Below are 27,773 nucleotides of genomic sequence, written 5' to 3'. Positions count from 1 at the left end.
AGGGTATACAAAGATACCATATTAGGTCCCCCACGAACCTCAGCTTGACAGTGAAGGTGGGGATACTCTCTCCAAAAGTCACCATTACAATCTCCATGAATTACCTGGAAGCTAACCTTCTGAGTATCTCATATTGGTTCAGCAGCAGGATGTCATTTCTCACATTAACTCCCTGTCCCCTCAGTCACTCTTGGCCTGAAGTAGGCTTCTCAAGACCCCACTTATTGAATTAGAGCCAGGTAGGGTATATTGCCCATATTATGTATGATCCACTCGGGGCCTCAGACATCACCGGACCCTGTCCGTCCTCAGAAGTATTTGTTTCCGGTTACCCCCTTTCCCAATCTTCTCTCCTCGCTATCATCCCTTTACTCTCTTGTCCCCTTCCCCCCCATTTTCCTATAGGGTAGGACAGATTTCCATACCCAATTGAGTGTGTATGTTATTCCTTCCTTAAGTCAAATCCTATGAGAATAAGATTCACTCATTCCCTCTCCCCTTCCCCTGTTTCCCCTCTACTGTAAGAGCTTTTTCTTTTCTGTTTTTTTTTTTTGTGTGTGTGTGTGTGAGATAATTTACCCCACTCTACCTCTCCCTTTCTCCTTCTCCTAGTATAATCCTCTCTCAAATTTGAGTGTATGCTCCAAAGACTGGGCCCTCACCATTACAAAAACAAATACCTTTCTACCAAGAGAAGGGAGGAATGTTTCATTCTCAGTTCTCTGAGATCACAAATGGCCATTGCACTGATCCAAATTCAGGCATCTATAGCTGATGTTTCCCTTTCCATTATTGTGGTCATTATGCATATTGTTCTGATACTATTTATTTTGCTATACCACTTGGACCTTGAGGGAATAAGCTACAGGACAGATAAGTTTCTATTGTAACAGAAAGGATTCTAGACAGGGACTTAAGAGATCTGAGTCCTACTCATAGCCCTTCCTGAGTGACTTTGGGCAAGTAACTTGTATGGGCCTTCATTGTCTCAGATCTAAAACGAGAGGCTTGGAATAAGTGATTTTTAAGGTTTCTTCCAGTTTGAGCATTCTTTCTCATTCATTCATGAATGTGGCAAAGAAGAACATAGCTCCCCAGCAAGGTAACATAGAGGTGATCCAGAACCTGCAGTACACTGGAGGAGATGCCAAAAAAAAAGAAGGAAAAAGGCTCAGAAGACATAGCCTACTTTCCAGTTTTTGTCTAGGCAGATTTCTCTGGGGAGTAAACAGGTGTGACCTAGAAACTAGGGCACAGCACCATACTGAACCCTATGCCTCCCTTTGCACTGTGTATGAGCAGTGGAACACAAGAGGCATAAGATTGAGAGCTGGAAGGGGCCTCAGACATCACCTAGTCTAACCCTTCCATTTTACAGATGAGAATTTGAAGCCCTGATAGGAAAAGTGACTTGCCCAAAGTCACAAATAGCAGAGCAAGAATCTGAACTCCACCTCCCAAGCTCTTCTGTTGCTTAACACTGGGCAAGTATTATCTCCATCTCCATTTTACGAAGGAGAAAATTGAGGCTCTGGTGTATGATTTGAACCCAGGTTCTCTAACTCCTAAGCTCATACTTTATCCATTGTATTGGATAGAGTAGCTGCTACTTCTCTACGAGTTGCTTAGGAAGATGAGATTAACATACATCGAATAACCAGAGAGCAATATGAAATCATATATAATCAGATGCTAAGAGGATTACAATCACCTGGGGGTCAGGCAATTGGGACAGCATATGTGAAAGACTGACTTCTCTTGGGTTGTGAAAGATCAGGTGGAAGGTAAGGGGTACAAGAGTGCCTGGAGTCAGAAAGATCTAAGTTCGAATCTGGTCCCACCTCTGTCTGTCTCAGTTTTGATCATCTATAAAATGGGAATAATAATCATCCCCACCTTGCGGGGTTGTTGTGAGAATCAAATGTGATCATTTTTGTAAAGCACTTAGCATATTGCATTGTATATAGTAGGCACTGAATAAATATTCTTTCTCTTCTTCCTCTTTCCAGTAGGAAGGTGAAGGCAGATTAAAAGAAAGAAGACATTTCAGTCTGAGGGAGCAGAATGAACAAAGTCAGAAAAATGGAAAGAAATGCCCTGTGTGAGAAATAATGAGATAAGCCTGACAAGAACTCAGAGTTTGCATTAGGAAACGGTGAAGGGGAAAGTTGGATAGGCCGGGTGGGGCCAGATTACAGAAAGTCCCTAATTTAATGGGGAATGCAATGCAGATTTATCAATAAACAAGTCACTATCCGTGGCAGCGTTTTCAGTGGTTAGGTGGGACAGACTCAGTTTAAGTCTCTCCTTCTGCAAGAGGTCTTTCCAGGTCTCCCACAGGTGGTAGTGCCCTCCCCCTTTCATCTTAACTTCATCTACTCTCTGTCTATCTGGTATGTATCTAGTCACTTGCTTGTTTCCTTTAAAATATACACTCCTTGAGGGCAGGGACTGCGTTTTTGCCTTTCTCTTTATCCCAATGCTTACCTAGCACAGTGCCTGGAATATAGTAAGCACTTAGTAAATGCTTCTTGGCTAACTGTAATCTGGTGATGGATTGGCATGGGGACACACAAGACAAAGGAACCAATTAAAAGGGGAATAGTCTAGAGATGGGGTTGTAAAGGTCGGGAGTATGACAGGAACTAAAAGGAAGACCTAGATATGAGAGAAATACTTTGGAAGAAGAATGAATGAGACTTGGTGCCAAATTAAATATAGGGTGGGAAGAAAGAAAAGAGGACTCAAATGTCACCTCTCCCTCATCAAAAGGCAACTAGATCTTCAACCCAGTGACACTGACCTACTTGCAGTTCCTTGCACAAGAGACTCTGACTCTTGTGTATCTTCACTGGCACTCCACCGTGACTGGAAGGCTCTCCCCCTTATCTTTGCCTCTACCTTCCCTGGATTCCTTGAAATCCCACATTAAATCCCACATTTGACAGGTGGCCTTCCCATCTCTTAATTTCAATGACTTCCTTCTGTCAATAATTTCCTATTTATCCTGTTTGTTATAGGTTGTTTGTATGTACATAGTTGTTTATCTCCCCCATTAGCTTGTGAGCCTCTCAAGGGCAGAGACTATCTTTTGTCCTGTATATCCCTACAGTGTAAGGCACGTAGTAAGGATTTAATCTTTATTGATTGAATAACCCTTCTCCCCGTTGAAAGGAATCAGGTGTTGTTTTTTTTTAAGGCATTGTTTATTGGATGAGAGAGCTACCATGTGAAAACTCTAGAAAGCTCTTTTTTTAAGAAAAGCCGACTGTTTATATAAATGTACATATGTGCATGCGCTCTTTGGGGCAAAATGTTTCAAGGACCATATGTGCACAGGTGTCTGGGAGAATGGAAGGGGCTGGGGGTGGAGCTGTGCACACGTGTAAGAGAAAGTACAGCAAATTTCTGCGCCTGTGGCGGGTGCAGAGAGCTGTGGCCCGGTCCACAACCAGAGCAAGCATGGGGCGTTCTGCTATTTCTGCTGCGGCAGCAGCTGCGGCTTGTTCTGCTAAGAGGCTCAGGCGCGGCGCTGTGTGAGGCTCTCGCAGACCCAGTCAGTCTGCAAAAGCCCAACCCCAGACTGGTGCCTCACTCTCTCTTTTCCTCGTAATCCACCAGAGTAAGGAAGGACGCCTCTGGAAAGGAAACCTGGCCGCATCCTTTGCCCTGAGGCAGGCAGCCTGGAATGAGCCACTGCTGACATGTGCAGGATGTCTTTCAAGGTAAGCCCCCGCAGGGGCAGGAGGGAAGTGAAGGGTGCATCGCCCCGGCAGGAAAGCCAGGCATCTGGACTGACCCAGATAGGATGCTCTGGCGTCCTGGTCTCAGGCTGCGGCATCCTGGGGTGGGGGACCCGGAGTGCCTCTCACCCAGGAACTTCCTCCCCTTGACCTTGGGTTGCCAGTGCGGATGTGGATGCGGGAGCAGGTGCGGGCGCCTGCTGAGCATTTGAACAGAATGAAAGACAGCGCTCTCTACCCCTACCCCGCAACTGGCGGGGTGAGGAAGGAAATGATGGAGATGAAGGTTTGCGTCTAGTATGCGGTTTTCTTGTTTGGTTTGGTTCTGAAAGATCTTTCTTTTCTAAGTGAGCCGAGGATGGTGTGATAGAATAAATAGACACTGGCTGGGAATTAACAGGTCTTCAAACTGGGATATGAGAAAGAAGGCAGAAGAGACGGGGTGGGGGCCAGGGAGGGTTGAATGAAATAAGATTGTGGGAGGTCAGCTCTTTCTGACCAGGGCAGTCACGCGTCTCTCTGCAAGGACTACAGATTCCGAAACCAGTTTTCTCAGGCTTTGGTTTCTTTTTCACAAACCCGAATAGTGCTTGGCGACATCTGCACAAACATCTGCATACTCTCCTTCCTCGTTATTAGACTCTATTGACGAGCTGGGCCTCTGAAATTAGCAAAGTCTCAGATCGAATGACTCACTATAGCGTGAAACCATAGGTGGCTACCAGGATGCCAGGATTAAGGAGGAAACCATTTGGTTTATGAACTCAGCAGAGAATGTTTGGGGTATAATCTGACCTAACTCTCCTTGGAAATCGGGGGTCTTACTAAGATAAATCTACTTTTTTTCTTTTATAACTTCTACAGAGCCTTTTCTTTATTGCTCAGTAAATTGCAATCGTCTAAACATTTTTTTTTAATTTAACAAACTATCCATTTTGGCTTCTTGGATTATTAAAACTAGATTCTAAAATTTTATCTAATTTCCACATTTATCTAATTTCACTACCACCCCCTCCCTCAGACTTTGGCAATGTTCAGACATTGAAAATATTTCAAGCTCACAATTTTCTTTCTGTTTCTTACTTCTCCATTCTCATTCTGTATGCCAATTAAATGTGTATTAATAACATTTGTAACCTGAATCCCAAAAGTCTCCCTTGGAGAAGGGGGGTGGGGTGGGGTGGAGAAGACACTAGAGATGTCTATTCTGTTTCCCTTTAAGCCACACAACACCCCCATGCTACGTGTGGAAAGGCAGCTTTCCTACACATTCATATAGTGCTTCATACACAAAAACATCACTTTGATTACAATTCCATGAGGTGAGTAATGCATGATTATTACCATTTTAAAGAAGAGGAAAATGAGAGACAAAACCACCTGCCCAAGGTCAAAGAACTAGGAAGTGGCAGAATCAGAACCAGAACCCGTATCTGGATCCAATGTCTTTCCTCTATACTAGGATGCTTCTGCTTTATTAATTTGGGTTGGGGTTTTGGGGTTTTGTTTTTTTTTTTTAGCTATTCAGAGTATGTCAAAAGAGTGTCAACGTAGAGTAGTGGTTAGAGTTATACTTGATGGGGCAGCTAGGTGGTGCAGTGGATAGAGCACCGGCCCTGAATTCAGGAGGACCTGAGTTCAAATGTGGCCTTAGACACATAACACTTACTAGCTGTGTGACCCTGGGCAAGTCACTTAACCCCATTGCTTAGCCAAAAAAAATTTTTTAAAAATAGAGTTATACTTGAAACCAGAAAGACCTGGCTCAAGTTCTTCCCCTGACAAATGCTAGATATGTGTGACTCTAGGTTAAGTCACTTAACTTCATAATGCTTTAAATAAATCTCTAAAACTCTAAGTTACAGAAAGGGTGCTAACCTGCATTGATAGAGGGAGTTTCCCCAGCCAGGAACTTCCTTTATCCATGAAATCATATGTCTGTCAGGTTTCTATCCCCAATCCATCTATACCCCAATATAGTATGTATGATAAATTTTAATTTAATCATTTTAAATTATCCAAATTTAAATTTACAGTTGGAACTTAATGTTTTGCTTGATTTATATAAGCACCACATTTTGATTCTGTTTTATTTGGCTTAGTTTTTCATCCAGTCTTTGCATAAATAATGTATTTTGTCACATCACAGAATCTGAGTTGGAAGGAATCTCAGAGGCGAACTCATCCCATCCATCCCTCTAAAAATCACTTCCTATATGTTTAACATGATTGCACATGCATAACCTATATCAGATTGCTTGCTGTTTTAGGGAGTGGGGAAGGAAGGAAGAAAAAATTTGGAACTCAAAATCTTATAAAAAATGAATGTTGAAAACTATCTTTACATGGAGTTGGGGGGGAATGAAATACTATTTACATAAAAAATGAACAAGGGGAAATTGTAATGGAGAAGAAATAAAAAATAATAATCAGAAAAAAAGAATAAAAAATAAAAATCACCTCCACAATACCCATTTATCATTATTTATTTATCATCTGCTTACAGACTTTTTAATGAGAGACAGGTGACCCCATCCCATTGCACTTTTGGATGGCACTGATTTTTCAAGAGTTTTTCCTTAAATTGAGCCTTAGTGCCCATAAGCAACTTCCATCCACTACCAGCAGAGAACCAGCTCAGCCCCGCAAGGAGGAGCTAGCACATCGGATACTTGAAAGCAGCTACCATGTCCCCATTAAGCCATATCTTTTCCAAGCTAAATATCCCTGATTCCCTTAACTAATCCTTTTACAACTTGCTGCTAAGGTCCTTCACCCATCCTGAGCGTCCTTTTCTGGATACATTTCAAAAAGACATCTTTCTATGGGACCCAGAATGAAACAGTACTCTGGGTGTGGTCTAACTTAGGACAAAGGCTTTAGCAGAATTCAAACCTGGACACTAAGACTGAATTTGCAGAACACCATCCCCCATCATCTTTCTCACAGGAGTCACTGTCTAGCTCTTTCTCCCTCAGCCTGTAGTTGTGAAGTTAATTTATATAACCCCAATGTAGAGTTTTAGATTTATACTTATCATATTTTATTCAGTCTTATTTCATGTATCCATCAGTCTTACCTGGCAAGATCTTTTGGATTCGGACTCTGGCATCCAATACATCCTTTATCCCTGTAATCTGCGGATTTGACAAATGTGTCATTTAGGTGTTATTGTTGTTCAGTCATTCCAGTCATGTCCAACTCTTTGTGACCCCATTTAGGTTTTCTTTGTTTTTTGGTTTTGGTTTGGGTTTGGGTTTGGGTTTGGGTTTTGGGTTTTTTTTTTGTTTGTTTTTTCCTTTTTTGGTTAGGCAGTGGGGTTAAGTGACTTGCCCAGGGTCACATAGCTAATAAGTGTCAAGTGTTTGGTCTGAGACCAGATTTGAACTCAGGTCCTCCTAAATCCAGGTGCTCTATCCACTGTGCCACCTAGCTGCCCCGCCCCATTTAGGTTTTCTTGGCAAAGACACTGGAGTGGTCTGCCAATTTCTTCTCCAGCTCGTTTTCCACCTAAGGAAATTGAGTCAAACAAGGTTAAGTGACTTACCCAGAGTCACACAGCTAGTAAGTGTCTGAAACCAGATTTGAACTCAGGAAACTAGGAGGTGCAGTGGATAGAGTGTCATGCCAGAAATTAGGAAGACCCCTCTTATTGAGTTCAAATCTGGCCTCAGACACTTATCAGCTATGTGACCATGGACAAGTCACTTAATCCTGTTTGCCTCAGTTTCCTCATCTGTAAAATGAGCTAGAGAAGGAAATGGCAAACCACTCGTTTCCTTGCCAAGAGAACCTCAGAAAGGGTCACAAAGAATTGGACAAGACTAAAAAAAGACTAAGCAACAACAAAACTTTCTGACTCCAGGTCCGGAGCTCTACCTACCATGCCACCTAGCTGCCCTGTCATTTATATCTTCATCCAATCATTGATAAAAGTTTTGAAGAGTACAAGACGGTGAACAAATGCCTGAGGCACTCTACTACAGACCTTCCTCTGAGTTGGCATTGACCCTTGAACAACTACCCTTTGAGTGTAGACATAAGTCCTGTCCAGGTCATCCTACATGTACAGTCCATATCCTAGCATTTTATTCACAAGCATAGCATGAGAAACTATTTTGCTGACATTTGAGTACTTTTTATTTATTGCACTGCCTTGATCTATCTCTCCAATTAGCTTGTCAAAAAAATTAGTTTAATCTGTAATGACTTGTTCTTAATGAATGTAGCTAATCAAAAGCTATCTGTAGCAAACTGTTAATTCCAGGCTGGTTCTCACCCACTGGGCTGCTAGATCACCTCATCTACTGGAGTCATTGTGAATGATTTTGCAAGGAATGCGAAATCTCTTTAATACTAACTTGAAGAAAATAAAAGGATCTTGTGAAACACTGCATGATACATTTTAAAGCCAATGAGAAATGTCTTTTGGATTATACGTACTATAATTTTCTTCCAATTACATAAATTATTGAGTTGATGTTGCTTTGCAAAACTGTTTTTAGACCACCTTAAATCTAATTCATTTTCTTAATTCTGCCTCCATATCAACTCTTGCATCTCATCACTGCTCTCCATTCATATGGTCACCTCCACTCCTATGTATGGTCACTACCTTCATCTCTCTCCCCGTGGACTACTGAAGTATCCTCCTCATTGATCTCCCTGCTTTAAGTCTCTCCTATCTATAATTCATCCTCCACATAATTACCAAAATTATATTTTCCTTATGTTATCCCCCCACTCGAAAATCTCAATAAACAAAATGTAGTGGCACTCTATTGTTTCTAGGATCAAACACAAACTTCTCTGTTTAACATTTAACAACCCGGCTCCAGTCTACCTTCCCAGGCTCATCATGTACTGTCCTATTCCCTCTCACACTGTTTATGGGCCAAACCTGGCCATCTTGCTGTTTCTCACTCCTGACATCTCTGGCATGAACGAACTCTCTCCTCATTTCTTTCTCTTAGAATTCCTTGCTTCTTTCAAAGCTCAGCTCAAATGCCATGTCCTAGGTTGAGGTCTTCCTTGATTTCCCAAGCTGCTATTGCTTCCCCTTCACTGTCTGAAATTACCTTATATTTACAGTGTGCAAATGTTGTATCCACTTATTTGTGCATAGGTATTTTCTTTTGAGGGCAGGGGTTGCTTCCTTTTTGTTTTTGTATCCCCAGAACCTGGCACATTTTGATCGTTTTTCAGTCATGTCAAACTCTTTGTGACCCCATTTGGGATTTTCTTGGCAAAGATATTATAGTAGTTTGCCATTTCCTTCTCCAGTTCATATTATAGATGAAACTGAGGCAAACAGGGTTAAGTGACTTGCCCAGAGTCATACTGCTAGTAAGTGTCTAAGGCTGGATTGGAACTCAGGTCTTCCTGACTCCAGAGCCAGTGCTCTATCCACTGTGCTACCTTTACCATAGGGTGGGCACTTAATAAATGTTGATGAAGCCTTTCTGGATTTGAGTTGTTACTGCTTTATTTTCTAAATGTTCACAAATCTTTAATAACATAATTTTGCCAAGAATCAAAATCTCAAGCTAATTTTCTATAGTTCATAGATTCTAACTACCTTTTTTTGAAAATTGAGATATTTGCCCTTCTCCAGTTCTGGGAGACTTCTTCCACTCTCCAAGATCTTCCATAGATCACAGCCAGCAGCCCTGCAGTCTCATTCACCAGTTCCTCCATTGTTAGGCTGGGCCTGCTAACTTTAACTCATTAAACACATCTAGAGGCTATATGACCACCTCCTCACATCTTTCATGTCTCACCTTTTTTTCCCTAAACTTCCCAGTCTAGAGATCATTCTCCTTGGAAAAGAAAATAGAATGAAAAAAGAACAAACTCATCACCATCATCTGTTATCATCATCCCATCTACCTGGAGCCCTTTTCTGGTCCTTCTTTTGTCTCTAATGTGACTTTTTGTTGCTGTTGTTGCTTTTTTGGTGAGGCAATCAGGGCTTCTAAGGAGGAATTTGAATGCAGGTCCTCCTGACTCCAAGCTCTATCCACTGCACCACCTCACTGCCCCCTAGAATCCAGTCTTCATCCCCAGTAATAGTCCCAAATCTTTGATCTTCCTTATTCCTGGTGTTAATTGGGGGGAAAAAAGAAACCACCCTTTGTGTTACCCCTAGCATTCATCAGGCAACTGGAACCAGAATCACAAAGCCCTGAGTTAGCTGTGTGACCCTGGGAAAGTTACTTAACTTCCGTCTGCTCAGTTTCTTCATCTGTAAAATGGGGATAATAATAGCACCCTCTTCCCAAAGTTGCTTTAAGGATAGAATGGGATACATCTGTAAAGTGATTTGCAGATCCAGAAATGCTGTATAAATAGTGGTTATTGTTATTTCCAATCTGAGCTTATTCTGAGCTCTAGGTGCTCCTGACAATTCTTACAGGATCACACCCTCTCTTTTCCATTGCCTGTCCCTACATCTATGTTCTTTTTTGTTTGAATTTGTTGATGTTCCACCTGTGTGTCCATGGTGGTCTCTCTGGACAGCTCCCCTGTTTTTCTCCTCATCAGAATCATTGCTGCTTGTGTCTTCAAATTTTTTGTTGGTAAGAGCTTTCCTTCCTGGCTGAACCAACTGTTTCCACAAAATGTTGGGCCATTGGTCTTGCCTCTGGACCTTGGAGATTGGCTCTCCCAAAATCTACACATCTGACTATTCCTGGCTTTCCTGGCCTTCTCAATCACGTCCTCTGTGACAGAGTGGCTACTCACGTGCTCCCAACATTCCTCTTGTTTCTTCTTCAGCAACCAGTTAGTTTCTCCTTGATGTACCACATTTATCCTCTCGTATAGTTTCTCCTTACAAACCCCCTAAACACATAAATAACAGCTCCTCCTTTATTTCAGAAAGTATGACAATTATGTACTTGCTAATAATCTGTAGAATATGAACATTATTGAACCAAAGGAAACAGAAGATAAGAAAAAAGTAACAGCTCATTGAGAATAGGAAAATAACACTATTTATTATACACATTAGTGATGAATTATATTATCCATTAAAGGGGCAGCTTGAGTAGAGCATTAGCTAAGTAACAGACCAAGGGGAGGTAGGGAAAGCTTTTATGCTTATTTTGATCATCAAAGAATTACAGAATTTCCAAGTTGGGAGACCTAAGACCAGCTCATTCTGATCAGGAATCTCTCCTGCAACATTCCTGACAAGTGAGCATCTAGTTTCTGCTTGGGGATTTCCAGGGAGAGAGAAACCACCATCTCCTGACTTAGATTACTTCATTTTTGGAGAGCTCTGTTAGAAAGTTTTTCCTAAAACCAAGTTTCTCTGGGACTTTGGGGCCCAATGGAGCAAGTCCTTCTCCATGTGACAGCCCTTCAAATATGTGAATGAATCAGTCTATCCACAAGCATTTGTTAATTGCCTGCTGTGTGCAAAGGAATTCTGCTAGACACTAGGGATACCAAGATGGAAGTGAAATAATCTTGTCTTCAGGGGTGTTACAGTCTATCAAAGGAGATAAGAAGTACGTACACACGTAAGTAAAAACAAAATAAATTCAATATATTTTTTGAAGGAGAGGAGGGACAACCCCACTGGGGGAATGGGGAAATAGTTCATATAAGATTTGGCCCTTGAGCTCTACTTTGAAGGAAGCTGAGGATTCTCAGTCAGGGTGATCAGGGTGATCAGGGTGATCATGTAAAGGCATAGAAATAGACGAGAGGGAATTGAAGATCAATATTGTGCTCTTCTCTTTTTATCTCAATATTCCCAATAACTGCAATTGACTTTTTTCTATATGATCTCCAATCCCCTCCTATTGTGAGAGAACTGCAGTTTGTCAATATTTTTCCTAAAATACTGCTTATAAAATTAAACTCAGTACTCCAAAATCCACTGACACAGAGTTTGGGGAAGGGGTAGGGAAGAATAGGAAGATGATGCAGGGTCCTGGGTATCCTCCCCACTGTATGGGGAAAGGGATGCTTCCCCAGTCCACTGCTGCTCCTACTTCCTTCTATTCCCCACTCTTTCCCCCTCCACTGCTTCCATGACGTTCTGGGGAAAAAGAAGTGAATATAGAGAGTTGGTTGTCCTCTGGTCTGGGGCCCTTTTATGACCCTCTTCCAGACACTCTCCTGCTACTCCATCACTGGCTCAAGTGACATTTCTGCTTTGCAGAGCCCAGTTCTGTCCTGATTGGGTTGTCTACCCTCTTATTTCCCACCCCAGAATCCCAGTTCTCTTGCCCTAGAATGGGAGCAGGAGCCTGAAGGCAGAAGCTAGCAACTGTGCCCTATTTTGGATTCACTGCTCGCCCCAGGAAGGAAGAAGTAGCCTGAAGGCTCTCCTCCTGCTTCCTCCCCCTTGTTTGACCCCTAGGAGAGTATCTAGGACCTCCCGGTTCTACTCTTCCTTTAGCTCTTATCCTTCTATGGATGTCTAGAGGAAATGAATGATTCCCTTTTTCTGCCATGAGGAGGTAGAGGAAAGAAAGAAATAGAAAGATGGGTTGGAGAAAAGGGGAAGAGAAAGACTGTAAAAAGGAATGTGGGTGTAGGTGGGTGTGAATGTAGGTCTGTATCATCTTGAGTGCAAAGAGACAAGAAAGAGTGTGCACATTAAGGAAAAACAGAGGGATGGCTGTAAAGGAGAATACTGTAGGAGGGAAGGGAATGTGGGGATATGAACACAAAGGGTGGAGGGGGTTTCAGAAATCCAAATTCCATCCTCAGTCCTCCTTTTCTCAATCAGCTTTGCACTTCCCAACTATTGTTTATGTCAGGTCAAAAAAATGGCTGCTTCAACATCCCTACGGAAGAAGTTACCTGTTGCTAAACTGTGCATTTCCCTTGACCCACTGATACCACTATTAGATATGTACTCCCAAAGAGAGAAGAGACAAAAGACCCATATGTGCAAAAATATTCATAGCAGCTCTTTTGTTGTAGCAAAAAACTAGAAACAAAATATGTGTCTACCAGTTGGGGAATAAATAAAGAAATTATGATATAGGCCTAGAATGGAATATTATTAAACCAAAGGAATAAAGAAAGGGAGAATCAATCAATAAATATTTATTAAGCACCTAGTATATGCCAAGTAGGGCAGCTAGATGCTCAGTGGATAGAACACTGGGCTTGGAGTCAGGAAGACCTAAATTCAAATCCAGCCTTAGACACTTACTAGCTGTTTGACCCTGGGCAAGTCACTTAACCCTGTTTGCTCTAATCCATTGGAAAAGACAATGGAAAACCACTCCAGTATCTTTGCCAAGAAAATGACATGGAGAGCATGGCCCACAGGGTCACAGAGTCATACATGGCTGAACAACTAAACAACCACAACATGTGCAAAAAGAGGCAAAAGACAATCTCTGTCCTCTAGGAGCTCACAATTGAATGGAGGAGACAACAAGCAAACAAATATATACAAACAAGCTATGTATGGGACAAATAGGAAGTAAATAAAAGAGAGAAAGCCCTAGAATTATAAAGGCTTGGGAAAGGCTTCCTATAGTAAGTGGTATTTTAGCTGGGACTTACAGGAGGTCAGGAAAGTCAGGAAATAGAAATAAGGAGAAATAGAATAAGGAGAAGCCTGAGAAGACTTGTATAAAACTGATGCAGAGTGAAGCGAGCTTAACCAGAAGAACAACTTATACATTGACTAGAAAACAACAGTAATGAACCTAAATATTTCCACATGAAATAAGGTTTCCATAGCTTAACTTTTGTGGAAGTTATGGAGGTTAAGTACCAAAAGTACAGAAACCATGTAGTTCAATTCCTGTCCTGTATTCCTTTTTTCTGTCCTCACTACTAGGCTTCTATTTTGGGCTCATAGATTTTCTGGGAGGTAATTCAGGTTTGATTATATCAACTCTCTCTGGACTTAATTTACCACTCCCATTTATTTCCATGGGTCAGTTTAAAACACAGTAGGCATTGGCAATTGGATGGTGTTAGCTCCAAAAATATCTCATTGTTCTACCAACCAGTTTAGCCCCGAAGGCCATCTCTCAAAATCAAGCTATGAGTGAGTTAGTCCATTGATTTATTCCAGACCAGTTCTAGCACTCCCACAAATGATACATAGCTAAGGCTGGTGCCCTAAAATAGTTTCATGCATCAAGGAAGATGAATTAGAACATAAATAGGAAGTAAACAGAACACTCAATGGAGAGGGGAATTGATCAGCATAGTGAGAGACTTCAGGGATCAAGAAGGGGCTTCCTGCTTAAATATTGGAGAAAGGCAATTCATTGGTATCTCTCAGTCTGGCCATTGGGTGGCAGGGAGGGAATAACATCTGTGAGGGGTGGTCTTAACTAACTGGTATAATATGATACCACATCCTCACACCGTCATCAGTGTCTCTTCAATCATCAGTTCTTATAGTCCTTCTGGATGAAAACAGATTGAGGGTCCTGAGGTAATTCACATGTCTCCTCTCAAGAAAGTCCATCCACCATTTAAACTCCACATGTATTTAAACTCTCTTTCTTGTCATCTGCCTTAATTCCAGAAATCTCCACAAACCAGTCACTCTCACATACATATATATACACAGCCTCCAGAGTTTTTCCCCAAGACTTCCAGTACTGAGATTCTCAAGATTGTACCTTGTAACACAGAGGAGTTTTTTGTTAAGTCGTTTCAGTCCTATCTGACTCTTCATGACCCCATTTAGGGCTTTCTTGGCAAAGATACTGGAGTGGTTTGCCATTTCCTTCTCCAGCTCATTTTACAAATGAGGAAACTGAGACAAACAGAGTTAAATGACTTGCCCAAGGTCACACAGCTAGTGTCTGAGGCCAAATTTAAACTGTGTAGGATAGAGGTTATACAATATTAAAAGGCTTAAGAGCTCTCTGGTCAATGCTTTTTGGTCCTCAAAGGGGACCAACCATGACTCAGAAGGACTCAACAGAAAGCTGTTATTCAGAACGAGACATACCTTTTTGGACATGATCAATTTATGGATCTGTTTGACTATGCTATCTTGTTATAAGATAAGGGTTTGGGGGGGAGGGGTAGAGTGGACTATTGGTGGGAATGAGAAGGGCAGTGGCTAGTAATAATAATGCTTTAAAAAAGGAAAAAAGAAAAGGACATCAATGAGGCATTTAAAGAAAGTATGCGGAAGAAATCAGAAGAAAATTCAGAGAGCAACACAGACAAGCCATAAGGCTTTAGAATTAACATGCTGAATTGAGTACATTTTTTAAAAAATAAGCTGTAAATAATGAGTTTTTTAGTTCCATGTTCAATTTTCTTTTTCTGTTCTTTGTATATAAAAATTTCATGTTTGTTGGTGTTTGAGTTCAGAATAACAAAAAATTAAGATTTTTTTTTTACAAAAAGCTTCCTAATTATCTTTACTTATCTCTTCTTCCTTTTATTCTCTCCAGAATGAACCCTCTTCTGTTGGAACCTGTAGATCTATGTCATTCCTTAGAACCAAAAGATAGCTTTTTCCTCATAGGACCACTCTCTGAGCTCCAAATGACAATGATCCATTTTCTTCTCTTTCTTCCTGGTATCCTATTCCTCCAAAGGTTAGAATTCATTCTTACCTCTTCTATTCTTTCTATTTTTTGTTATATCTTGGAAAAGCCTCTTTATTCTTTCAAGGAAGATTCCATTCATCCCTACAACCTAGAGAGTAGAGAGATATCCTTCCTTCCCTTTCACCTTCTCCCCCAACAGGGAGATCAACCTGCACTTTGTACATATGTGACTGTTGCTTGTCACTGGAAGAAACACAAACATAGTATATTTTCTGTAGGTAACCATGGAATTCTTCTTTTCCTACCTATTTTCCAGAAGTGAGACCCTCAGTTTTCTGTCATTTTTACGAGAAGCCTTGTTTGTGGACACTACCATGGCAAATTATGTGTTTGTCCCTCTTATTCCCTCTTCTGGAGGCTCAGTTGTTGGGGCTGTTGGGCAAACTTTATGTATAGATAGTGAGTTTCCCGCCTCGTCCTAGGTAAAGATGCTAGCTTGTTCAGTTGCCTTTGATTGATAGATCTACCATAGCCCCAGTGCAAACAGAAGCTACTCATAGCTACTTCCCCTGAGTCTCAAGCAGAATCCAATTACCAGCCACTCTTGAGTTTCTTCAATTCTCTCCCACTGACCAAATTTCAGAAACTTCCTCAGATGTTCTGCCTTAGCTCCTTTGGTTCACTGTAAATATGAGGAAGTTAACCTCACTCTCTGTACTTTGTGACCTGTGATTCAGTGCCCTAAATTCTTCAGGGGTGGGGAATCCATGGCCTCGAGGCCACATGTGTCCCTTTAGGTCTTCAAGTGTGGCCCTTTGACTGAATCCAAAGTTCACAGAACAAATCCCCTTAATAAAAGGATTTGTTCTGTAAAACTTGGACTCAATCAAAAGACCCTACCTGAGGATCTAGAGGGCACCATGTGGCCTCTGGGCTGCAGGTTCCCCACCCCTGCCTAGGACTACATGATTGATTTCAGTCTTAGGGAAACCACCCTAAAAAATAACTCTGACTTGTTTTTCCCTCACCTAGAATCTCCTCTGGGAGCCTCAAAATGGAGCTTTAGATATCTAGGTCTTCAGGGAGGTACTTTGTGAAGTCTTGATTCTTGAACAAGGACTAAAGGAAACAATGTTTAACAGGTACAGGACAGCCTTTATTTCATTCCACAAAAAGGATGAAACAACAGATTCATATAAAGACCTTCATTTAAACAGAATTAAGTCTCCTCCCCATCTGGCGACTTCCAACTTTACTACAGCATCTGACCAAACGTCTACCATTATAGAACTACCCTTCACCACATCTGAGCTGTAAGGTCAAGCTACTACTTCTCTGTGTCTAGGCCCAAGTGCTCAAGATCCTGAAACTCTCTCTAGGCCATGTAGTTGAGATTCTCTGGCCACTATCTTTCTCTACCACATCTCAGGGTAAGAGGGAGAGAAAACTTGAATTTGCCATGAGCCTCTGACCAAGACTACAGTTGGTAGTTCCCTTTAAGCAGACTATGTGAATGCACAGACCTTTCTCCCACCCCCTACCTCACCCTAAGACCCACATCTTAGGCCTCTGTTTTTTAATCTGTGTTGAGTCCCAACTCTGGAAGAAGAAAAAGAAAAAAACTCAAAATAAGCCCAGCACCAAGAGGTGACTTCTGACCCACAGCACTCCAATATAACCAATTCTTCCTCAAATGCTGAGACTTCTAGTGAGTTCTGACTATACTGGTAAATACTTAAGCAAGGAGATAGGCTCAGTCCTCTTAAAGAGGTGCCAATGGGAATGTCCACACCCTCCAGAGGGAGAAGAAATTAAAAGTTCCAAACAAAGGCTCACCTTCCTGTAAACTCATCAAACTGATCAGGTTCCTTAATCAACCGCCTTTATCTTTATAAAGGGGATATTGTTGTTTCCACATCTCCATCTGGTTTTGTAAGGCTCAGCTAATCAAAATTTCTATGAGCACTTGACAGATATAAAAATGTTTATCAGTACCAGTAAGTAAGGGTATTAATCTGGAGGAAAGTTTATTTTTGAATATACCTTGTACATAGTAAGGATGCGTAAGATATAACTTTACCCATGGAATAAAGTTTACTGTTGTTGTTTTTTTAACGTTAGTGTTTTGGCTTTGTGCCAACTGTTTGGGTTGTTGGAAGGCCCTTAATAAAAAAAGAAAAATTCTTTCAATTTTGGGTGTATGGTCTGGAGGACTGAGGTGGACAGAAGTCTAAACCTTAACTTCATGGGGCATTATTATATTTGAGGAATTCTTGGGTAGAGAAAATCTGATTCTCTCTTGAGTTTTTGCACATCACCCTTTCTTCTTGGATTCTCTCCTCTTTGGTTTTTTGTGACGTTACTATCTCCTGGCTCTCTTTCTCCTTGGTCTGACATCCTTCCCAGACTGGACCATCATTCCTCTCCTGCTCATGAGCAGGAGGTGACCCCCAAAACTCTATCCTGCTCTCTCTTCTCTTTTCCCTCCTCAGTCTCCCTTGGTCACTTCATAAACTTCAATTACCATCTCTAGACAGATGATTCCCACATCTAGACATCCATCCTTAGTGTTTCACCTCCATTGCAATCTAGCATCATCAGCTTCCTGTTGGACATTCCTGCTTCAGTGTCCCATGAACTTCTCAAACACACCTTCTCTAAAACCAAACTCGTTATTTCTCCCACTAAATACATCCTCCTCTAAACTTCCCCATTTTTAGTAAGGTCACCACTATTCTTCCAGACGCATAACTTTATCCAGACTCATAACTTCAAACTCTTCCCTCATCTCCCAAATCCAATCAGTAGCCAGGTTATTGTTGATTCCATTTCCACAAAATGTCTCATATTTATTCCCTTTTTTCCACTCACATAGCCTCTTCCTTAGTTCAGACCCTGATCGCTTACCACTTTCTTCTTTGTCCTTTTTTAGTCTTGTTTGACTTTTCTTTATCCCATTTGGGGTTTTGTTGGCAAAGATACTGGAATGGTTTTGCCATTTCCTCCTCCAGTTTATTTTACAGATAAGGAAACCGAGGCAAACAGGGTTAAAGGATCACACAGCTAGTAAGTGTCTGAGGCTAGATTTGAAGATGAGTCTTCCTGACTCCAGGCCTGGTGCTCTATCCACTGCCCCACCTAATCACCCCCTCATCACTTGGACTATTGGAGTAGCATTATAATTGGGCTTCCAACCTCTAGGCTCTCCTTTCTCCAAACCATCCTACAAAAAGCTACCAAAGTAATCTTCCCAAAGTAAAATCTGATCATGTCACTTCCTTGCACAGATACCTCCAGTGATTCCCCATCACCTCTAGTTTAAAATGCAAATCTCTCCACTTGGTAATGAAAACTCTTCACAGTCTGGCTATACCCCAACTTTCCAGACTTAGGGCACATCATTCCCTTTCCCCCATGTTTGGAATTCGCTCCTTTCCCTCTTAACCTCTGCCTCAGAATCCCTACCTTCCTTCAAGGATCAGCTTATGTTTCTGTTCCCATGGGAAGCCTTTCCTTATTCCTCTAATTGTGAGTATTTTCTTCCTCCTCAAATTAATCATCCATACACGTCAAGGTTTACATACCTATCCCCCCAGGATAAAGTAAGCTCCTTAAGGTCAGAGGCTGTTTTTTCATTTTTTATGTGGTATTCAAAACACTTGGGCAGTCACATGGCACCATAGTGAATAGAGTGCTGGGCCTGAAGTCAGGAATACTCATCTTCCTGAGTTCAAATCTGGCCTCAGACACTTAATAGCTGTGTGACTCTGGGCAAGTCCCTTAACTCTGTTTGCCTCAGTTTCCTCATCTGTAAAATGAGGTGGAGAAGGAAATGACAAACCACTCCAGCATCTTTGCCAAGAAAACTCCAAACGGGGTCACAAAGAGTTGGACATGAATGAAATGACTAAACAACTCCCAGCACCTAACACATTCTCTTGCCATAAAGGTGTTTAATCAATACTCATTGGATTGGATTATTGGGTTGAGCATATCTTACATGAGAAAGTATAGCATCTGTTAGTTTAATCGTACATCTTATATTGGCCAGAATATAGGCAGTATTTTCTTCCCAAATCTGGCTTGTCTAAAACCAGAGTACAGATTATAATCTCACTTATTTTTTTCAGTGTTGCTTTCTCTATTTTTCCTTTCAAAGAGATTTGAACAATGAATATTTGTCAATATTTGAAGGCCAGCTAGATTAGGGCTGATACAGTATCACCTTTAGTATCAACTAAATCTTTATAAGCCACCCAGATTCTCCATCCAAATGTAATTCACGGTAAGATTTGGATTTATTGTAATGAATCATAGCCGTTATTTTCAAAGCCCCCAGTGGTTAACATACTTCAAGCTGTGGTCTTGAGGTCTGAAAGTCCAGAAAGTATGAATCTACCTCTGAGAATAACTCCATTAAAGAAAATAATTTTTCTACCTCAGCTTCCTTTTGGTTAAGAAGGAAAAATGACAAAAAAAGAAAAAAGAAGGAAAAATGACATGTATTTAACCACATATAGTGCTATCAATTTAATGTTTATGAATTGCTATAAAGATCTTAAGTGCCAAATATAAAGTGAGATGATAAGTTAGAGGAGTCGAATGACATCTCCTGGAAAATTTTCTGCAGATGATTTTTAAACCCTCCTATCATACTTATTTAAAAGATTACCTCATTTCAAGGGAATTTGCTATTGGATTGAAGCTAATGTTGCTTGATTTATATGAGTAAATTTATAATTGAAGTCCCTATGCAATGACAAACCTTGGCATCTGATCCCCACCCTCAATGGGGGTGCACCTTCAGTTACACAGGTGGGGCCCCTCATCCTCTTTTCTCTAGAATTGATAATTCTGTAAAAATTATAAAATCAATTTATTTGTATTTCTTCTTCCCTTCCTTCTTCTACTCAGATTTTGAGTGAGTTGTTAATGAAGAATGTGATGACCAAAAATTATGGCAAAGAGAAGTAAATATTACATGCCCTGTGTGATTTATCTGTTTGTTTTTAAGACCTGAGTTCAAATCCAGCCTCAGATACTTGACACTTATTAGCTGTGTGACCCTGGGCAAGTCACTTAACCCCAATTGCCTCACCAAAAAGAAAAAAAAAAAAATGACTAGTAGCCATATTTTTTGACCCAGAGATCACACTGTTAGGCATGTACCTAATGAGGTCAATGATAAAAAGTTCCATGTAGATTAAAATATCTATAGTAGTATTATTGGTAGTAGCAAAAGAACTGGAACAAAGTGGATATCCATCACTTTGTTACTCGGTTGTGTGCCTGTGGACCGTAGCACTCCAATATTGTCCAAGGGGTTTTCTTGACAAAGATCCTGCAGTGGTTTGCCATTTCCTTCTCAAGTGGATTAAAGCCATCTGAAGTTAAGTTACTTGCCCAGTGTCACACAGCTAGTAGATATCAGAAGCTAGATTTGAACTCAAGTCTTCCTGACTCCAGGCCTAGCACTCTATCCACTGAGCCACCTAGCCAAACAACAGTTAAGTGAGTTACCCAAGGTCACACAGCTAATAAGTATCTAAGGAGGAATTTGAACTCAAGTCATCCTGACTCCAGGCCCAGTGTTCTATCTACTGCACCACTTAGCTGCCCTACAACAGGGGGCAGCTAGTGGGTAGAGCACCAGCCCTGGAGTCAAGAGGACCTGAGTTCAAATCCGGCCTCAGACACAAAACACTTACTAGCTGTGTGACTCTGGGCAAGTCCCTTAACTCCAATTGCCTTGACCAAAAAAAAAAAAAAAATGACTACAACAGGGTAAATATAAAGAACGACAAAAATGAAACTGAATACTGTGGAATTATAATGACCAAGCCTGGCCTCAAAGAGATATGAGAATGTACCTCCCTCCCTTCACTGCCATGGCGAGGGACTACTGGTGTGAAACGCTGCACATAATGTTGATGTACTTGATAGTTTTTTTATGAACTGTCCCCCATTCTCTTTAATTCTTTGTTATAAGAATACAACACTCTTTGGAAACAGGAGACAGGAGCTATATATTTGGAAATGAAAGTGATATAAAAGCAAAATGCTATTTTAAAAAACACAAACCAAACTCCATTTTTTGTGCATTTGTGATTTCATCAGTGCAAAACTTTCCTTTGAAGATCATAACCCTTATAGAATTTAGTAGATAAGAGTGAAAAATTCATACACAGCTAATAATTGTCACTTAGCAGGGCAGCTAGGTGGCTTAGCAGATAGAGTGTCTGACCTAGAGTCAGGAAGACTCCTCTTTCTGAGTTCAAATCCAGCTTCAGACATTTACTAGCTATGTGACCCTGGGCAAGTCACTTAGCCCTGTCTGCCTCAATTTCCTCATCTGTAAAATGAGCTGGAGAAGGAAAAAGCTAACCACTCCAGTATCTTTGTCAAGAAAATCCCAAGTGGGGTCATGAAGGGTGGGACACGACTGAAAAATGGCTTAGCCATGGACTGGACCAGGATTGGAAAAAAAAAAGTTCCTGACTCCAAGAGAGGGGAAGTGGAAATAAGCATTTATGTAGCTCCTACTGTGGGCCAGGCTCTGTATTAAGTGCTTTTTACAAACATTACCTCACTTCCACTCTGCATCTGCTGCTCTGCCTGGTTTCAATTCCAAGGAACCAGATACCCCTCTAACCAGATACTGCCTGATGTCCTCCACCCATTTCCTGCCTCCTTTTGGGTGTTGTCTTTAGATTATAATCTAAAAGTAAACTTTTTATAAGGAGTTTATAAACTCCTTGAAGACAGGGACTGTCTTTCTTGTTATTCATTGTAACCATAGCACTTAGCACAGTGCCTGGCATATAGTGGGTGCTTGATAAATGTTGATTGGATTGGATTATTGGATTTGAAATGTTATATCCACTGCACTGAGCTGACACTCCAAACCCTACCCTAATATTAGTCATGAAATCCTGCTATAATATCATTTGCCTAATTGTCCATTTATGACCTTGCTACTGTGGAACTCACTGTGCCTGCAACTTCTCCCTAACAATGTGCTTTTGCAAAACTGGTTAATAATGTTAGTCAAGGCATGCCTATATTTGTTATAGTTTGTTTCAGCTCTCTATGCAGGAGGGTTAGGCCCATTGTGAAAATTCAGAAATAGCGGCAGAAAGTTATTTGACTTGCCATGAATCCTCTAAAATTCTATGTGCATTGTACTATGTAAAACAAAAATTTAGGAAAGATCTGGTACTATTATTTGTACTGGCCACAGAGAGATAAGTGACTCAATTTACTTCCCTATCCCTTATCATTAAAAATAAATATTGATGTTTCTCCATAGTGCAGTTACTTGGGTGAGGATCCTTGGTCCAAGACCCTCCCATTTGGGGGCAGTAGGAAGGGACTGAGGAGGGTGTGGCAACAGAAGATTGGAAAAGGATGCATTTGGTAATGGGGGATAGCAGTTTACACGCCATCATGTGTAGAAAATCATCTTCCATATTGTTGTTCTGTGATAAGCTTGAACGCAAGAGGGAGGTAGAAGCAAGCACCTTCAGAAAGCTGAATGACCTCCTGGAAGCTGTGAGGGCATGCCTTGCTCCCTTCTCCTTAAAAACGGGAAAAGGGAGGTGATTTATCGCAGAAAGATGTAAGGCATTTCATATAGCATCCTCTATGGGCCAAGAAGCCAAGCCATGAGAAAATGCTCCTAGGGCATCATGGAGGAGAGAATGGTCTCCTATTTTAAGAGCCTGCTACAAAAATACCAGGTTTTCTCCTTGCAAAGAGTTTTTCAAAAGTATTGTGTATTTAAATGAAATGATGAAACATTCTAAGCACATGATCCAGAATGATTGAGTTTTCACGCTTTGCCAACAGCCTCGGGACGATTAGCCCTGATGAAGGGGAACCTTACGGTCCTCCTCCTTCACGCACCCAGATGACTGTATCTTGGCTAGAGGGAATCTCTTTATTAAAAGGTCATTGTTTAGGAATTTACAACAGTTAAAACCTGCCCTGCCATTGCCAACTCTCCCTATTACTAATAACTAAAGCAAATTAAACCTAGCTGGCACAAAAGCCACAAACTACATCGGGCATGACAAATTGGCAGTATGAATGCCGCAAGTTCAGTTTTGCTTGAAGACTCCTGTGTTAAAATTCTATCTTGTTCTGGCCCCCCTGACCACCTCCCTCTGCCACTCCTAGTCAGTATAATAAGCTTATAATTAGCCAGTATAAAGGGTCAATAAAGGAAGATTGTAAAGCGGACCCCAAAGTCACATTCAAACGGTCCCAAAGATCAAAGGAGCATAATTTACAAATTGTATCATTTATTAACCAAAAACTACATAATGTGCATAATGTGTGCCAAATCAAGGGAAACCATCTATCAGAGCTTTTTGGTCCTATGATATATAAATCCCAGACAAATTCCAAACCTTCACAGTAAAGACCAACAGATCACCAAATGGTGTTGATGATTTTGAGATGATATGGACATGTTATCTTTAAAATTTCACTGACAAAATGATTTGAATATGTTAATGAACTAACTCCAAAGTAGTACAAATAAGAGTTAGTCTGTTTCCCAAAAAACCCTATAAAAATGAGACCTCAAATTCCTGCCCCCTGAACCATTCATTCTTCCATCTCCATTTGGGTCCGTGCTGCTGAGTGCTCTCAATTGTAATCCATTGTTACATGAGTGATACTCTCTGCTCCTCCCCCTTCCAATCCTCCCTCACGCTGCCTGCCAACTTCACCATCCATCCTCTGTCCCCATGCCATCTGCCTCTGTACCCCTTTACTGCTCGTGTCTGTATTTTCTGTACTGTTTGCCCCCACACATCCTATGGTTATTCAAGTGTGATTACAACCCGTTTCCCTCTGCTATCTCAGTCTTGGCAAGTACCCAAAGAAATGGACATGCCTCCCCCCATTTCATAATTTCATAAATTAATTATCAGTTCGACTCCTGAAAATGATGCTGACAACTTCAGGGAAGGCAAACTGTTAATCTCAAATGTGAGAGGTTTTTTTTTTCTTCTTAAATCAGCCATGAAACTATTCAAAGTATTTTTATAATCTGCATATTACTAGACATTGTCCAAACATACATGGAAGCACAAATTCCTGTGTAATGAGGAATTGGACTTGTTACAGGTTCTGAGGACTGCTGTTGGAATTCTGAAAAGAAATATTATCAACACTGAGTATCTCCACAAGTTTTATCCCCAAGTGTGCTTACATGGAAGGAAGCAGACATTCATTTTAGATGATTGTGTTTTACTATAATAAAATTGTCCTCTTTTTTCAAATCAGCAAACATGAAATTTTCCACTCACTCCCCCTAATTTGCACTTGAACTTGTGAATTGGTCCCCCAGAAGGTGGCTGACTACTATTCCCAGTATGATTACTACTCTCCTTCCTTGGACTGCTATCTTTCCATATTCATCTGTCCCTGGCATATCTCTTTGCTTCAGATGCACACACTTCTAGGCCTCAAACTATATTATAAAGCAGTAGTCATTCAAACCATCTGGTATTAGTTAAAGAATAGAGAGACAAAACAATGGGGCAGACTAGACAAGAGAGAATCAGAAAGAGTGGAACTCAATAACACAATGTCTGATAAAATGTAAAACATAAATTATCTAGGAAAAAACTCCATATTTGACTTTTTTTAAAAATGCTGGAAAAATGGGAAAGCTGTCTGGCAGAAATTAGGCTTAGACCAACACCTTACACCATATTTCACAATACATTTTAAATAGATATGTGACCTTAATACTAAAGATCATAATATTAAAAAATTAGAAGAGGAACAGATTATATACCTCTCCCAGCTATGGGTGGAACATGTATTCTTAACCAAGGAAGAGATAGAGGTAATTACAAAAGCTGAAATAGGTAACTCTGATTACTTGAAGCTGAAAAGCTTCTGCACAGACAAAATTAATGCATCTAGGACAAAAAAGGAAGTGGCAGAATGGGAAAAAGATTTTGTATCAAATTTCTCTGGTAAGAGTTTGATATGCAAGATATATAAATAATGAATAAATATATGTAAAATAAATATATATGTAATAAATATATATAAATAGATAATAAATAAAAATAGATAATAAATATAAGACTAATATCCATTCCCCAATAGATAAGGTGTCAAAGGATATGAACAAGCAGTTCTCAAAAGAATTTCAAAGTATTCATACCTCCATGAAAGAACGCTCCAAATCACTAGGAATAAGAGAAATGCATATCAAAACAACCTGGAATTTTTATCTCACACCCTGCAAATAAGAGAAAAAAATGACCAAAAAATGGCAGTAGTCAATGTCGGAGGGATTGTGGAATTATAGGTACACTAATACATTGCTGGTGGAGCTGTGAAATGGTACAACTATTTTGGAAAGAAATCTGGAAATAGGCAAATAAAGTGACTTTGAACCAGAGACTTCATTACTGGGCTTATACCCCAAAAAGTTCATCAATAAGAAGAAAGTTCTCATAATCCAAAATGTTTATAGCAACAATTTTTTGTGATGGCCAAGAACTGGAAACAACATAGATCCCCGTCAATTGGGAAATGGCTAAACAAACTATTGTACATTAATATAATGGAATATTACTATGCTGAAAGAAATGATGTGTGAACTGATGCAGAGTGAGGCAAGCAGAACCAAAATATTTATATATATGTATATATATATATATATACACACACACAATGACTATAAAAATGTAATTAGATAATGTAGAAAGAACAACTACACACCAAAAAAATCAAAAGTATATGTAACAAAATGTGGCAGGTGTTTAGAAATGCTTTCTTTTTAGCTGACATCAATGGACAATATTATTTATTCTTTGTATTGAGATGGTAGCATTACTAATAAGGATCTCATGAATCCTGTTGTAAAATGCTGTTATTTTGTTCCAACAGAAGGAAACACCACTTGCAAACGCTGCGTTCTGGGCAGCAAGAAAAGGAAACCTGGCTCTTCTGAAACTCTTGTTAAACAGTGGTCGGGTGGATGTGGACTGCAGAGACAGTGTATGAACTCGGTATATGCATGACGAGAGCACCTAACTTTCCCCATGATGTCAAGAGAGCATTTCATGGATCCCTTTCAATTCCCAATGCTTACTTACATTTCTTTTTTGTTGTTGTGTTTGCTTTTTTTTCCCCCTCCATACAGTTCAAAGATCAAGTATAGAAGAATTTCATTTTATTTATTTATTTATTTTAGGCAATTGGGGTTAAATGACTTGCCCAGGGTCACACAGCTAGTAAGTGTTGAGTGTTTGGTCTGAGGCTAGATTTGAACTCAGGTCCTGTGCTCTATCCACTGCACCACCTAGCTGCCCCAAGTATAGAAGAATTTTAAAACATTTTAAATCTAAGAGAAAAGCAGGGAGTAGCAAGAGCAAAACAGAGAAAAGGGGCCACGAAAGGGAAAGAAGAAGAGCAGAGAATAAGCAAAAACAAATTCTACAAATATAAGGCAAATAGAACACAAAAAAAATTTTAACTAACTGCAACCATGAAAGAATTCAGGACAGAAAGAGATTGACATGGAAATATATCAATTGCATGCTGTGTGTGAGGGTTAGAAAGCTGAACAATTAAAGTCTGCCCCCATTCCCCTAGCCTTTTTTTTTCTTTCACAAACATAAATGCACTAATTGGCCACCTCAAAGAGGAAATAAAAATAGATATTACCCCCAACAGACAAATACCACTTAGATAGCTTGCTGTCTCACCCCTAGCCAAGTGCTGCTGTCCATCTGTACTCAACAGGATTTTCATCTATCTCCAGTGACAGAGACCTTAGATGAACAGAAAGCATTACTAAAATGTTATTAATTTAGGATATAGCTAAAGTTCTTTTTAAGTAATACTATTGTTTTCCTAAAAGAAAAGTGTCGCTACATGATTCAATTGCACTTATCAGACAGGTGAATCCATTGCTAGCTTAAGAGCTGTTTCAATTTCCCTATAATTTTAGTCATTCTGGATTTTTTTTTCCTTCCTTGTTCTGCTGCCCCTATTTTATTTATAGTTACTGGGCAACAGATCTAGGCTTATATAAACTTGTAAAGTAGGTGAGGCTGACCTTTACTTCATACTTTGCCTATTATCCTTTTCAATTCTACCCATCCTTCTTTCCAATCCCTCCTCTGACACCCTTGATTAAGTAGCACCGTATTTCCTCATGCTTCTTAGGAGTCTTAGTGTGGCTTCCACACTCACCCACCCAGACTTGCCCTCCCAGCCATCATCCCATGATCAGCACCTTTCCAATCACCTCCACCATCACAGCTTGTCTAGTTTTTGTGTTCCCTTTCCTTAGGATGCTCCCCATGTTAGGTGACAGTTAGTTAATCTGATAAACCATGCTGATAAGTAAATTGATGCCAGTGGGTTAATATAGTATCCTTCCCAACAAATACCTTTTAATGGATATAATACCTTTAAGTCAACTCTAAGAGGGTGATCTCTAAAGGCTTCCTCTAGCTTGAAAATCCCATGATTCTATAAAGCAGTG

At 40.4% G+C, this 27,773-nt stretch overlaps 1 protein-coding gene across 4 annotated transcripts in view; it reads left to right on the top strand.

The window, feature by feature from the left end:
- The first annotated feature begins 3,465 nt into the window (after positions 1-3,465).
- Positions 3,466-27,773, top strand: part of LOC114054154 (ankyrin repeat domain-containing protein 29) — a 62,492-nt gene continuing 38,184 nt past the window's right edge. For 3 of the 4 annotated variants that reach the window (XM_027877303.1, XM_027877302.1, XM_027877301.1), the window contains exons 1-2: positions 3,466-3,725; positions 26,168-26,278. In XM_027877303.1, the coding sequence (XP_027733104.1) occupies positions 3,705-3,725; positions 26,168-26,278 (132 nt within the window). In that variant the 5' untranslated portion in view covers positions 3,466-3,704. Of the gene's footprint in view, positions 3,726-26,167; positions 26,290-27,773 lie in introns of all 4 variants that reach the window. The other variant, XM_027877304.1, reaches the window with a different exon arrangement.

This window comes from Vombatus ursinus, unplaced genomic scaffold (assembly GCF_900497805.2).
Source record: "Vombatus ursinus unplaced genomic scaffold, bare-nosed wombat genome assembly UNPS02014812.1, whole genome shotgun sequence".
Taxonomy (NCBI): Eukaryota; Metazoa; Chordata; class Mammalia; order Diprotodontia; family Vombatidae; genus Vombatus; species Vombatus ursinus.
The sequence above is the reverse complement of the archived record's forward strand: the minus strand, read 5'-3'. Positions and strand labels throughout refer to the sequence as shown.